The sequence below is a fragment of the Gastrolobium bilobum genome, unplaced genomic scaffold (genome assembly GCF_033153095.1).
Source record: "Gastrolobium bilobum isolate Gb01-03AN ecotype WA unplaced genomic scaffold, APGP_CSIRO_Gbil_v1 utg29808, whole genome shotgun sequence".
NCBI lineage: Eukaryota > Viridiplantae > Streptophyta > Magnoliopsida > Fabales > Fabaceae > Gastrolobium > Gastrolobium bilobum.
In genome coordinates, this window is record NW_026897938.1 from 25,049 (window position 1) to 39,116 (window position 14,068).

The 14,068-nt window shown below is 37.5% G+C and overlaps 1 protein-coding gene across 5 annotated transcripts; it reads right to left on the reverse strand.

The window, feature by feature from the left end:
- Positions 1-236: 236 nt before the first annotated feature.
- Positions 237-7,457, reverse strand: LOC133311602 (equilibrative nucleotide transporter 3-like). Of its 5 annotated transcripts, none has more exons than XM_061512667.1 (10): positions 7,020-7,457; positions 2,979-3,030; positions 2,794-2,898; positions 2,336-2,491; positions 2,008-2,151; positions 1,671-1,776; positions 1,254-1,429; positions 1,006-1,166; positions 654-912; positions 237-441 (listed from the first exon to the last, which is right to left on the reverse strand). In XM_061512667.1, the coding sequence occupies exons 2-10, from the start codon at positions 3,018-3,020 to the stop codon at positions 328-330; spliced, it is 1,263 nt and encodes a 420-aa protein (XP_061368651.1). In that variant the 5' UTR covers positions 3,021-3,030; positions 7,020-7,457; the 3' UTR covers positions 237-327. The 5 variants fall into 5 exon arrangements, with proteins under 5 accessions (XP_061368651.1, XP_061368652.1, XP_061368650.1 ...); XM_061512668.1 differs by having other exon boundaries at positions 1,254-1,324; positions 2,336-2,494; XM_061512666.1 differs by having other exon boundaries at positions 2,336-2,494.
- Between the last annotated feature and the right edge of the window lie 6,611 nt (positions 7,458-14,068).

The window sequence follows — 14,068 nt, forward strand, 5'->3', positions numbered from 1 at the left end:
CAATATGGTTGTCCAACTAATCTACAATTAGTGAACTAGTGCTTGAAAATCAATCTTCGTGGAAACGATCTCGTACTCCGGTACACTTTATTACTTAACGACCAGTGCACTTGCTAAGTCGCAATAGTTGTGTCTATGACATGAAAGATATTAACTCGTGTGACATGAGAAAAGAGAAACCCCAAAATATTAATGTTATATAAAATGTTTTTCTTCCCATCTACAACATGGCTCGAATAAAATAGAGTACTAGATTATATACCTGCTTAAACAAAGTGAAACTAAACTTGATGAATATTCATTATTTATTATACTTAGTGTTTCCTTTTAGAAATTTTCTGATTTCCCAATGAGCCAAAGCCAATCAAGTGCAACCCCAGCACATATGCCACTTGAAAGCCACAGTGCAAGCAAATTACCCAAAGCATTTTGTTCAGGACCCTGCAAAACCATAAACCCCACAACTTTTATGAGCAATATGAATCTTAATATTGAAAAAATATTATTAAACCACTACCCATTAAATCTCGATTAGCAAATATAATGGTGACAGGTAATTTTTGTACGTAATCTTACACTTTATATATTTAAAAAGAAATTGTTTTCCGAATTCAAACACGTAAACTTAACAACAACAAAAATACTAAACTGACCTTATAACCTTTAGGTACCACTGTGTATACACAAACAGTGAGATAGCCATTGGTTAGTCCCAAGAAAGACACAAGAAAGATCATCCAACCTTGCTCACCATATTTTGCTGTGAAGTAAAATGCAGGGACCAGCAATAAACGAGAAAGAGCTGCAATGAGTAAACCCTTTCTAGATTCCAACTTCAGGCATTTGATGAGGGGAATATATGATGATGTTAGATCCATAACGTTGTACATTGTAATCAAAACAAGTTGGTACCTTAACATATTCACCACATGTTTCATGTCAAAAAAAAAAAAAAAAAATGCACTTCTATGCATCAAAAGATTGAGAATTGATAATAAGGCTTACCATGTTCCTAGCTTGTGGGATCCTGTATCTTCATACAAGAATCCAGGAATAATAGAGAGGGTTATTACAGCCGTTAGAAACAAGTCAACTGCATAATCAATGTTCTGAAGAAATAGCTGCTTATTGCTTAACCGTTCTTGTTGATTAGCATCAAATCCAACCTACCCAAAAAGTCCAAAAATTTTCAGTGTATTTAAAAACATGTTCTTGAGCTTAACATATAATCAGTTTAACATAAGTTACATTACTTGTTGGTTTGTCCCATTTGGAATGCCAGCAGCTGCAAGATCAGCTGAAACAGTTTTTGATCCTTCTGAAGCTGCCTTTGAACGGTAGTATTTTACAATGGACAACTTAGGGAAGTAGATTGCATACAGAACAATGCATAGAAACTCAAAGAATGTAGAGATTGCAAAGGATAGCACTGCAAAGTGAGGAACTAATGAAGCTTGCATCAAAGAATCTTAGCTTCAAAAATTAATTAGTGGTGAGTGGTATACTAGTATGGGACAGCATATTCCAAAAAAGTATGTGCATTAGTCAAAAAAGAAAAATGAGAGTATGTGAGTAAAACTGACATATATGTGATATGTGCACGACAACACATAAGAAGTATATGAGTAACTCTAATATATATGTGCATTAGTGAATAATGACTAACTTACAAGCCCCATTTCGAAGACCATTATCAGATTTCTCAAAACTGGCTTTGGTGACAAGTCTCAAAGCACAGGCTAGAGCTCCTGAGGCATATATTCCAGCAACAAAGGACTGCAGAAGATTAAATTAGTATGATTAGGTCACAACTCACATGATAAAGAAAACAAAAATTAATGTTTAAAAAGAAAAGGAAAAGGGAAAATAGGAGAAATTTAAGATAGTAGATGCATGACAAGCAGACACATGAAACAAAGCATTATTGTTTCACTTTCTCTATGAAAGAATTTTTCAAAATACAAAAAGTTTAAAACAACAGAGAAATTAATTATGAGGAAGACCAACCTGAACGAACTCAGGACACATAAAAGAGAGGTCTCCAACCATGCCACCTTGTACAGAAGCATGTGCAATTCCAAAACAAGCACAAAGTGCACATAAACCAATGTAAGGCCCTATTCCCCCTCTCCCTGATGTTGCTAGATCCAACTGCCACACCAAATATTCTGAAGCTATTATACTATAAGCAAAGCAGAATAAATGACATACCAATAGCATAAATTAGATGTTACGAAGCTGAACTGGTAAGGGGTGAAGTGGAGCTTGGATAATCATAGATTTTACCCCTTATAAAACAAAAAAAAATGTTACAAAATAGTAAAGCTGTACTTACAACAAGAACTAACAAAGAGCCAACGAAGAAAAGTGTGTATCCACTTAAGTTCCGCATCCTTGTATTGATCCTTGACTCATAGTGAGTCAGTATCAGCATGATTGAAAGTGCAAATGGTTGATAAATGATAGTGAATACACGCAAAGGATGGTATCTCTTCTGAGTAGGAAAAACTTCTGTTAGACCAGTGTCTCATAATTATGTGACAGGAAATTTCATGTGAACAGCACAGACCAAAAAAAAAAAAATATTTGAAAGGGAAATCAGTGGCTGATGAATGTAACATATCTATTGCAGTTTGGAACTTGGAACTATAAAAATAAAAAAATCACTTTCCGTTAAACCCAACTAGCGAGTGTGGGATGAACTTGGACCTACAAGAGTGTTATTTTTATTTTCCAATTTCATGTAGTCATTGAAGACTGCTACTGGAAACTGCTGAAATCATGGGATCTTACTGGAAACAATTTGTAGTAGTAATCTCCCATTGTCCACAAGCTGTTCAATGCAATAAGGGACCCGAGTCCAAGAATGAAACATATTAACATTGCTTCAAATTTGCCCTGCATGTAGTAGTAAATTGTATGGAGTTATCGTAGGCAGAACCAAAGTCAATGATTGAAAGAAAAAATTAATAACATACCTCCATCCTTCTTAGTACCTCACTTTCATCAGAAATAGCCATGACTAATGCACTGTCACAATAAGAAACAATGCATCATAGTTAATTTTCAGTGACAAAGGCTTTAGTTTGAACCAAACTCTTAAATAAAGTTTGAACCTTCTAGCATAAAGAATAGAAACTCCGCTTACTCTTGAAGCTGGGTTATATAGTGGCAGTAGAAAAGTAGTCAGTGTGATTTGATTTGGTTTTAAAATAAATTATGGTTTTAAAGGTTCAATACAAGAATTAATTTTATTTTGAAATTTTATTATATTTGAGTGTAGTGCTTTTTATTTATTTATTTTTTCTAAATAAGTCCACATTTACATCAAGTCAAACAGAATTAGAAAGAAAGAATCTTTCACCTAAGCATCAATTAAATAGAAAGTGAATTATGAAATCTTGTATTCAACGCACACATACAAACACGTACAAACGCAAGTTTGTTAAAAGATGAAGAAAATGCGAGCCAACTTGACAAAACAGCCAAATAGCTACGACCTTAGAAGCAAAGCTATTCAACATTAGTAATATGCCATTTACAATTGACCATAAAACTTAGGCTAGTAATGGACAATGGCCACATGTAGCCAACTAATACAATGTATTTAAAGCCACAAATGACTATAGGTATTAGCTTTTCTAAAAATATTTTAATGAGCATTATTGGAGCTTTTTAGGCAAAGTTCAGTTTTACAATCAATGTAATCAGGCTTAAGGGATCACGAGAGGATCTTCAACATCCAAATTAACTTTTTGTAAAGCACAGCACTTAAACAAGAACGATTTTTATGTGAACCCAAATTTTATAATGAAGATAGTAATTTTTAGAAGAAGAAAAAATATGTAATTTAGTTTTTAAAAGATGTTATTTGGATTTCTAAAAGTTTGTATTTATATAAATTAATTTTTAAAATTGCTAATTTGTCAACAAAATTATTATTTTTAGACTAATTTGTGTAAAAAAGAATTTGAAAAACAAGAAATATATATATTTTTTTAAAGATCAATCTTAATATTTACTTTGTTCTAAATCTAGCATAAGAGGTAGGAAGTAGGAATTGATTATATATAAGGCCAAGGGTAATGAATTCATACTAATTATGTACATGATCCAACCTCATCTAATATATTAAAGTATGTTTGGATCCTTTTTTTTAAGTTAGAAGTTTATAAGCTAAAGCAAAAAAAAAAAAAAAAAAACTAGAATTGTTTGGTTATTACGTAAAAAATTTAGCTTAAAACATATATTTCAAGAAAACTCTTTCTGTATCTATAGTTTTTTATTTAAAAAAAAACCACAATTTAAGAAAAGCTAATAAGAGTTTAAAACAAAAGAAACTTTACTAGACGTAGAACCTCACACGAGAGTTTTGGTCGCATCCTTTTCAACGAGGAAATAGTTAATACGATCCAAGAAAGCTGAGAGATGTGGTTCAAAAACTTAGCCACATGGAAGGACTACATAGTTACTTAGGTTATGCATAACATTGTTCCTAAAAATAGTTTTTTATTTTTTTTCTCAATTTTTAATCTAAGGAACAGATTCGATTAAAAATTATGTTTTTTAAAACCAATTTATTTTCTTGTTACAGAGTGTAACCACCTGAAATTATTTCGTAAATAAAAACCATGGAGTGGTCACAAATTTTATTTAATTTGAGAAAAATTGAAAAACCTTTTATTTTGCAAACTAGTCTTTTAAAATTTTAGATCAAAATTCAGGAGTCTAATTATGCACGAAGAATGGTGGAAACTTAATCTCACTGTACTCCTATCACATTCATTTTAAAAAATAATTATCTTTAATTAATTGTGCAAATTATAATAATTGTTAAAAATATTTGCTTTATTCCTAAAGAGATATATGATTATTTAGATAGAAATAAAACTAAATTATTAAAATTTTATTTTAGGGCTTGACGAGAAAGATTCCACTCCCACGTATCCCTCGTTGCAATAAAGAATTCAAAGCTATGTTGCTCGATAGAAAATATTTATGTGTGTTAGTTGATTTTTAAAAATAGTTTGAAAGGATTTTGCTTTTGGGAACTCATTAAGTTTTGGGAATTTCAAGTTGTTCGGCTGTAACAGCCAAAATGATCCAAAATAAAATATGCAAGATCAACAAATCGTCACGGTCAAATAATCTCTACGATAATTTTAATATTACATGTTTTATTATTGGGATAGGATCAACTTACACCGATGTAAGAATAATAAATCTTACACTAAATCTTAACCGTTGACTAACGGTTGAGATTTATTGAGAATTAATAATTAATTAATGAGTGAGACCTTGACTAACGGTTGAGATTTATATAGAATTAAAAATTAATTAATGAGTGAGACCTAATAAATCTTAACTGTTAAATGCAAAAAATTAATGATTAAAATTTGGTGTAAGATTTATTATTCTTATACCGGTGTAAGATGATCCTGCCCTTTTATTATTACATAGTTTATGACAACTTAAAATAAGTTTCGGACCATCAATATATCGCAACTAAAATTATTCTGAACAAAAGCATGCGGGGTTAACAAGTCGCCGTAGCTAAATATGTAATAGTTTTATGGTTATCGTTTTTGGGTAGCACAAAATTTAGAATAGATTTAAATAAATTTTGGACCATGTTACAGCTAAAATGGTCCCAAACAAAATACATAAGATTAACAAGTCATCACGATTAAAACACCCTTCGTTGCAAATATTTCTAAAAAAAAAAAAAAATCTAATTTAATTTAATATATTATAAATAATTAAAAAAAGATTACTCACATTAGAGGAATACTAGGAATAAGTAAAAGATTGTTAAATTAAAGAAACTTATCAATAAAGCTTAATCACATGTGCATATTCATCCCTTCAGCCTCGGCCTCACGTTTCTATCTTATCTTTAATATTTTTATGAGTAAAGAATTTTTTTGTTTTCAACAAATAGTCAAATAGCATGATCCAATTTAATTTTTTAGAAAACAAAAAGTTGACTTGTGATCACAAATTTAAAATAGACTCGGGTTAGTTCTATTGAAGGACTAGCATGAGTCTTCTTTAAATTTTAGAATAACTACGATTTCAATTAATTGAGTCTATTTTAAATTTTAGAGGGATCATATGTCAATTTTTTTTCTTAGAGATTAAAATGAATTCCACGATTTTTGTTAAGTACCCAAAAAGTACTTTATTCTATTTTTATATTTATTTTTTTCAATTTTATAATTTCGTTATTTAATGTTATGACCTAGTCTTTACTTATAATAATGAAGAAAGATAAAGAAATGAAAAAGTAACATAAAATAATAAAAATAATACCACCTGCAATGGCGTCCCATAAACGTAAAAAAAGGAAAACTAAACTAAATGGGTTATAAGAATTAAAAAAATAAATAAATAAATAAAAAATAGATACGAAAATAGTAGATGGGTTACTCAAAATTAAAAAGAAATGTGGTCAAAATTGAAGAGCGATGGTGGTGTATCCCAGACTCATGGTCATGGGTAGTGTACAAGGCTGATGGGGTGTCAACTATCAACGGTGTTATCTAACAGAGAAGTTGGTTCTTTTCCACGGAAGATGATGGTTCCATTTGTTATAGTAAAGATTTAAAAGCAAAACCTGAGGTTCTTTATCTTTACTACCTTTTTTTTATTATTATTTTCATCTTGCAAAGAGACTTATCCGACTAATACAATAAATCGCAGAGGCACAAATGTTCAACCAGCATCAAAAATATATATATATATATATATATATATATATATATATATATATATTTATTTATTTATTTATTCAGAGGTAAGATACTTTGACACCAGTGTCAAATTTTAAATTTGACACCTAATCTCAGAGTCATTAGATCAAAAAAGATCAATGATGTCACATGCTTGCAAATCAAAATCGTTTGATCTTTTTTTATTTAACGACTCTAAGACAAAGTGTCAAATTTAAAATTTGATACCGATGTCTTATATATCCATGTTTAAGCTAAATACATGAGCTAATAGGCTTAGGATCTTACCAGGAGAAGAAAATGACGAATATTCTTCAGATGTCCTATGATTGGCGTCTAACTTGAGAAGTAAGTTGAGTGAACGGGTTTTTCCTATCTTTCAGATTCTTCTTCTTTTTCTCGAACGCTGTATTCTACGAAAATTTTCTTTTTTCACTTTCCCTTTCATGTCTCAGACACTCTTCTTCCTCCTCCCTCTTTCATACTTTCACTCTAAAAATCTTTCTGACCCCGCTTCTGGAAAACTCAAGAACTTCCCTTTCTTCTCTGAAATCTCCTTTCCTCTATTTGCTGACCTTTCTAACACCAGAATCCTTTTTAAGAGTTTTTGTTTTTGTTTTTGTTAATCTCCGTGGAAGAATTCCCGCCACTCTAAGTGACCACCTAACCTTTGCGCCTCTCTTCTCCCAACAGCAGTAGATTTTTCTGCCTAATATGATTTCTTGATTCTACTCTAACTCATCCCATTGGTGGTCAGTGCTTTGGTGTTTGTTGTTCAAGGTCCCTCTTTATGTTTCAAACGCTTGCTCAAACGCTTGCCTCTCCTTGGCATAATTTTATTCGCCAGCGTTAAACTCTTTTGTTTTGACTCTTTTGTTTTGGCTCGACAATGGGGAGCAAAGTCACTTTCAGCATGCCAACACTCTTCCTCGATCATTTTTTCGGTTTTTTTCTTTTTCTTTTTCTTTTTTACTATTTAATTATATTTTTATGTTTGGGTCCTCGACAAAAATCACGAAGCCTATTTTAATTTCTTACGAAAAAAGTCGACTTGTGAATTTTATAAAATTCAAAATAGACCAAGTTAATTAAAATTTTTGGTCCCTCTGAAATTCAAATAAGATCTACGTAACATGGGTATGTTTTGAATTTCAGAGAGGCATAAATAGACTTATTTTTTCTAAACAATTAAATTGGACCCCATGATATTTGTTGAGATCTCAAAAGGTGTTTTACTCTATTTTTATTTTATTTTATATTTTTTGAAAATAGGGGTTCACAATTTAAATTATTTTTTCATTATTTTTAAATTTTTGAGACAAAATTAGGTAATAAAATCGGATCGACCAGGCCAGTTTGACCCGAGAATTGGTAAATCGATCATATAATCAGTCTGGTTAAAACAATGGACCAGCCATGCATCAGAACCAGTGCGACCCAGTCGGTTAACCGGTGACCCGGCCCGGTTCCCAAAAAAAATTCCAATTTTTTTTTTCAAACGAAAATCATAATGGACATATTCGAATATTTTTTTGTTTATTGACTTACATAACTTATCTACGTACAACACTAATATTATCTCAAGTATGCACTATGCAAAAAAATTTGATTTGATTTATAGTTAGAGATATCGTTTACTGAACCTGAAGCTCCGTATCACGACTTTTATATTTTTGTTTGATCATTTATTGGATAATAATATGTGATCTATTATTTATATTAAAATATTTGAAATTTTTTTTTTTTTTTTAATATTTGAGTATGTTTAAAATTTTTTAATATAAATTATAGAATTGAATATAATTATTAGGTCATACAGTTGAACCAGTGACACACTGATTGAACCAGTAACTCAATCAATAAATTGGTTCTCACAGAGCATGAATCAATTAAAGAACAAAAATTGAAAAAATAAATTAACATTTTATTTCTTCTTTGTTCGCAGGCACACTTTATTAAATACACATATTACAGAATGTGTAATAAACATTTGAAAATTGGAACAAATAAAATGTGTTTGATTGATTGATATCAAACATAATTTTTCTGCCCAAAAACTCTTTCAAGCACTTAAATAAAAGAATTCCAATGGTTTTATCCCAATAGCTTAAAAAGTTTGTGGCATCCAATGAAAGAAGAATGTATTACCTTTTTGTTCCGGATGGTCCAAGCGCTGGTACAGCCCAGCTGGCCAGGCCCAATCCTCAGCCCCTAAGGGCTGACGTGGACTCTCGCGCCCTCCAACCTTGCAGCACATCCAAGGGATACACCAAAATGTCCCATCTCGGGACGCTAACTACCAAAGGCGCCAGCCACTGGCACCATAAAGGGAAAACTACCCTCAGTCCAGTGCTGACATTGCCAGACGCAGAAGGCACGGCGCTGCCCAAATGGCAGCGCCAAACACGCCCAACATTGCTATCATAGGAGTACATCCCAAGGAGGGTTGACCCCTCCTCACCAACCCACACTACTTTCCCTATAAATAGCCCCCATGGGCACAGCCAAAAGGCATCTTATGTATCGTTATATGGCCATTTACTTTGAGTCATATTGCTTACTGCGCTTACTTATTGTCTTGCTATTGCTTGGCATAATACCTCTTAGCCTGGTCTGTACCTAAGCTAAGGGTATCTCTCATACAGTGACTCATCCCTAAAGGGAACGTAGTGGGCTTATAGATTCCAACGGTACATTGGCGCCGTCTGTGGGAAACTATAAACTTCTATTCCCATTCTCTTACCCAAAGATCCATCTGACGGGTCATTTCCTCTAGCTACCAAACAATCGCCAAACGTATTTTTGCTACTGAACATGGTCACCACCAGAAGAGCGGAACACGCCAGGGCCACGACGCCAGAAGGACACGTACGGACAGTACAACCTAACTCACCCCCATCCATGCATTCAGCCCTAGCTGAGCAGGCCGCTGGAGAGGCCTTACCTCCTGTACTACAATACATAGGTCCACAGTTGCCAACGACTGGTGCTAGGGTCGCCCTACAGCATCATCAAGTACCCATGCACGAGATGCAGGGGGAAAATGTAGTTCCAAACCAACCACCACCCCCCGGAGTTCATTTTGGAATGCCATTTCCAGCAGCTGTTCCACGAACTGCCCATCTCGCCCATCCACCACTACCAACCCAAAGTCAACCACTGCCAGTATACAACGACCGTCGGGTACCCATGATCGCCTCATACCCACCTAGGCCATACACACATAACATGGCTATCCCTTTTCAACTACCTCACCAAGCTAGTTTCCCTTTTCATGGTTACGCCATGCAGCCCCATAACATAGTCGTTCCACAACCTCTGGCATCTTGTCTGGATCCCAATCAACAATCATATGGCGCTCAACAAGCTTTCCACCAAGCCCCAGCCCTCTCATACTCCGTGGAAGCCCCACAAATACCTCGACCACAACAAGATCAACATATCAGAATAACGCCTGCCTACACGTCAGGGCGTAACAAGCCTTTGACCGACAACTTGAGATTAACTCCCATACCCCTCGGTTTCAAGGGTCCCTCTGACATCGTCACATATGTTGGCGATACAGATCCTTTTGAGTGGATCCAAAAATTCGAAGTAGCAATGACACTCCATGGAGAAACGAATCTACTCATGTGCAGAACTTTCCCAACACTATTGGGAGGGAGAGCTCTGACTTGGTACACCACCCTACCAACAGGCAGCATTGCGTCCTGGGACGATTTAGCAAGCAAGTTCCAGTCCCATTTTGCAACTAGCTACCCCGTGCCAAAATCTGTGCACGCCCTTGAGAAGGTCCAACAGCTTTCTGGCGAGTCCCTCAGGTCCTTCCTAGACCGTTTTGATAAAGAGGCCTTACAAGTGCAAGGCCTAGACCCAAAGGTACAGGTACACATACTCTTGTCAGGCTTGCGACAAGGAGAATTTGCTTACGAACTCGCACGGCATGAGATTACTGACTTAGAAGAAGTCAAGAAAAAAGCACAAGAATTTATTAGAAATGAAGAATACAAAGTGAGTCGAGCTGGTGACTCCCACGATCAAGAAAAGGCGGTCAACAAGGGAAAGAACCACACTGATGAAAGTAGAAAAGGATACCAAGCATCCATCCGCTCCACCCGTCCTTCGGGGTGTGACACATCAGAACGACGGTCACACAGTGTCTTACAAACCGACTACAAAGAGGATCCCAAAAGTAGCCAACGGTCCCAGCAGCCAAGCAAAGAGGTCACAACATACTGCAAGTTTCATCGCAGTAATGGCCACAACACGGAGGAATGCAGGCGCCTCAAGGACGAGATTGAGGAACTCATCAAAGGCGGTACGCAGAAGCACGGAGGAGATAGCGCCCGCTCTTCCAGATCGGGTGGGCGATACCGTGACCGAAGCAAGTCGCCAGAAAGAAGGAGAACCAATCAATCCAACACTCGGTCCCGCCAGGGACGAGACAACAGAGAAGACTCACCTCAAAGAACCAGAACACAGGCGAGCCCGAGCCGCGGAGGAAGGCGCGTGGAAGAAGAAGACTCTGCTGCCATCAAACATGGAGTAATTAACATGATCTCTGGCGGTTTGAGCGGCGGGGGCGAAACATCCAACGCCAGAAAGAAGTATTTAAAACAGTGTCTGGCGGTTGCAGGAAAGGTGATCAGCAAAGGAAAAGGTGACTCTGGTCCAGCCAGGCCCAACATAGTTTGGGATAGCAACGAGTTGGGCGACGTCCTCCCAGGACATGACGACCCGCTTGTCATCCAAGCAATAATCGCCAATTATGGCGTTAACCGTGTATTTGTTGATCACGGCAGCTCCGCCGATATTTTATTCTTGCCCTGTTTCAAAGCGCTGGGATTCACGATTAATGATTTAACTCCTGTCGCAGGTGAACTTTCAGGTTTTAATGCTCCCACCACCAAGCCATTGGGAGTGATAAACTTGTGTCTCTCCCTTGGAACACCGCAACATCACGATCTGCAGACATCCAATTCTTAATGCTGGACACACCATCCGCTTACAACACCATCCTAGGCAGAAGAATGTTCGCCGCCTTTGAGGCGAGGGTCTTGCACCCCCACCTGGCAATGAAGTTCATAGCCAGAGACAATAACATCGCCACTATGCGAGGAGATCAAATTGTCGCCCGAAGTTGTTACAACATCTCTTTAAGGCCAATGACAAAGGTTACCTTCAAGGGAGAAGTGGCACCCAGCAGAAGGCGACCTCCCCAGTTAAAGGAAGTCCTAGCGTGATGGGGAAAGAACACAACCAATGCTTCCTAGTAGATTTTGACACTAGGGACGACCCTAGAGTGGAGCACGCCAAGCCCACGCTAGATGGAGCATTGGAACATGTGGTGTTGGGCGAGGCAGATCACCAGACGACGACAATCGCGGCGACCATCGACCCATAGGTCAAAGGCAAGCTGATCCAGCTGTTAAAAGAAAATAAAGATTTGTTCGCCTGGAAACCATCTGATATGCCAGGTATTGACCCAAACATATGCTACCACCGTTTGTCGGTAGATCCTAAAGCAAAACCAGTTTCACAAAAGAAGAGAAAGTTTGGTCTCGATCGCCAGAAGGTCATCGATGAAGAGATCAAGAGACTCCATGACGCCGGGTTCATCAGGGAAATCAAGTACACAACTTGGTTATCCAATCCAGTGTTAGTAAAGAAACCCAATGGTGCATGGAGAATGTGCGTTGACTACACTGACCTCAACAAGGTCTGCCCCAAGGACGCCTATCATTTCCCGAGCATTGACCAGCTGGTCGACAACGCCTCAGGTTTCCAAATGTTGTCTTTCATGGACGCATATTCGGGATATAACCAAATCCCATTACTGGAGGAAGATCAAGACAAAACGGCGTTCATCACCCAGAATGCCAACTATTGTTATACGATGATGCCCTTTGGATTGAAGAACGCGGGCGCCACGTATCAAAGGATGATGAATAAAGTGTTCAAAGATCTGATCGGCAACTGCATAGAAGTTTACATTGATGACATGATTGCCAAATCCAAAACGCCAGACCAACACTTAGCAGACCTCCAAGGTGTCTTCGGGAGACTGAGAAAGTTTAACATGCGCCTCAACCCCAGCAAGTGCGCTTTTGGGGTTCCCGCGAGAAAGTTCCTAGGCTTCATGCTTACGGAGCGAGGCATAGAAGTGAACCCAGACAAGTGCAAGGCAGTCATTGAAATGCGAAGCCCGCAAACAATCAAAGAAGTCCAACAATTGACCGGAAGGTTAGTAGCCCTCTCCCGTTTTCTGGCAAACTCAGCACACAAATCTCTCCCCCTTTTTAGCTTGCTCAAAAAGGGGACCACCTTTCGGTGGTCAGAAGAATGCGAGAACGCCTTTCAGGAATTCAAAAGGGCTCTCTCATGCCCGCTAGTACTTGCCAAACCAGACCACGGAGGACAAAGGCCTGTCTATTTTATTAGCAAAGTTTTACAAGGCGCTGAGCTTCGGTACCAACAGGTTGAAAAGGTGGCGTTAACGCTCATCTTTGCTGCAAGGCGGTTAAGGCCATATTTCCAGTGTCATCCAATCACTGTCAAAACAAACCGGCCAATCCGCCAAATTTTACATAAGCCAGATCTAGCCGGAAGAATGATGTCCTGGGCGATAGAACTGTCGGAGTACCAGATCGCCTACGAACCAAGAACTGCCATTAAGGCTCAAGCCTTGATAGACTTCATCGCCGAAATGACGCAAGGCCCTCCCCTTGAGAATCATGCAACAGAAACGCCTTCAGCTGGAATCTGGAAACTGTATCTTGACGGCTCTTCAAACGCCAAAGGATCGGGTGCTGGGATGATAGTTGAAAACCCAGACGGCGTAGCGCTCGAACACTCTTTGTCTTTTGACTTCAACGCCACAAATAACCAAGCAGAATATGAGGCCATGATAGCCGGTCTGCTCCAAGCAAAAGAAATGGGCGCCAGACGTCTCAAAGTCTTCACTGACTCCCAGCTGGTAACTTTTCAAATCTCAGGCGAATACCAAACCAAGGGACCGTTAATGTGCAGGTACCTAGAAAAGGTCAAAGAATTGATTGAAAGTTTTGAAGCCGTTGAAGTGGAGCATATAAGGCGAGCTGAAAATACCCGGCAGATATCCTCGCCAAATTGGCGAACACCAAAAGTCCAGGAAACAACCGATCAGTAATCCAGCATAACATGCCAAGCCCATGCATTGTGATGAGCATTTCAAACTCGCCAGAGGAAGTCGCTGAAGAAACCTGGACAACGCCAATCATCAACTACTTGGCTGAAGGAGTTTTGCCCCAAGATAAAAAAGAAGGCCAAAAGATAATACGGCGATGCGCACATTTCTG

Bases quoted from the DNA above. Each gene is read 5' to 3' on its own strand.
- LOC133311602 (XM_061512666.1), bottom strand. From the start codon at position 3,020: ATGGCTATTTCTGATGAAAGTGAGGTACTAAGAAGGATGGAG. The intron at 2,495-2,793 runs GTAAGATCCCAT...TTTCCTACTCAG, and splicing joins ACTACTACAAATTGTTTCCA to AAGAGATACCATCCTTTGCG. The intron at 1,777-2,007 runs GTTGGTCTTCCT...AATCTTCTGCAG, and splicing joins TGTGTCCTGAGTTCGTTCAG to TCCTTTGTTGCTGGAATATA.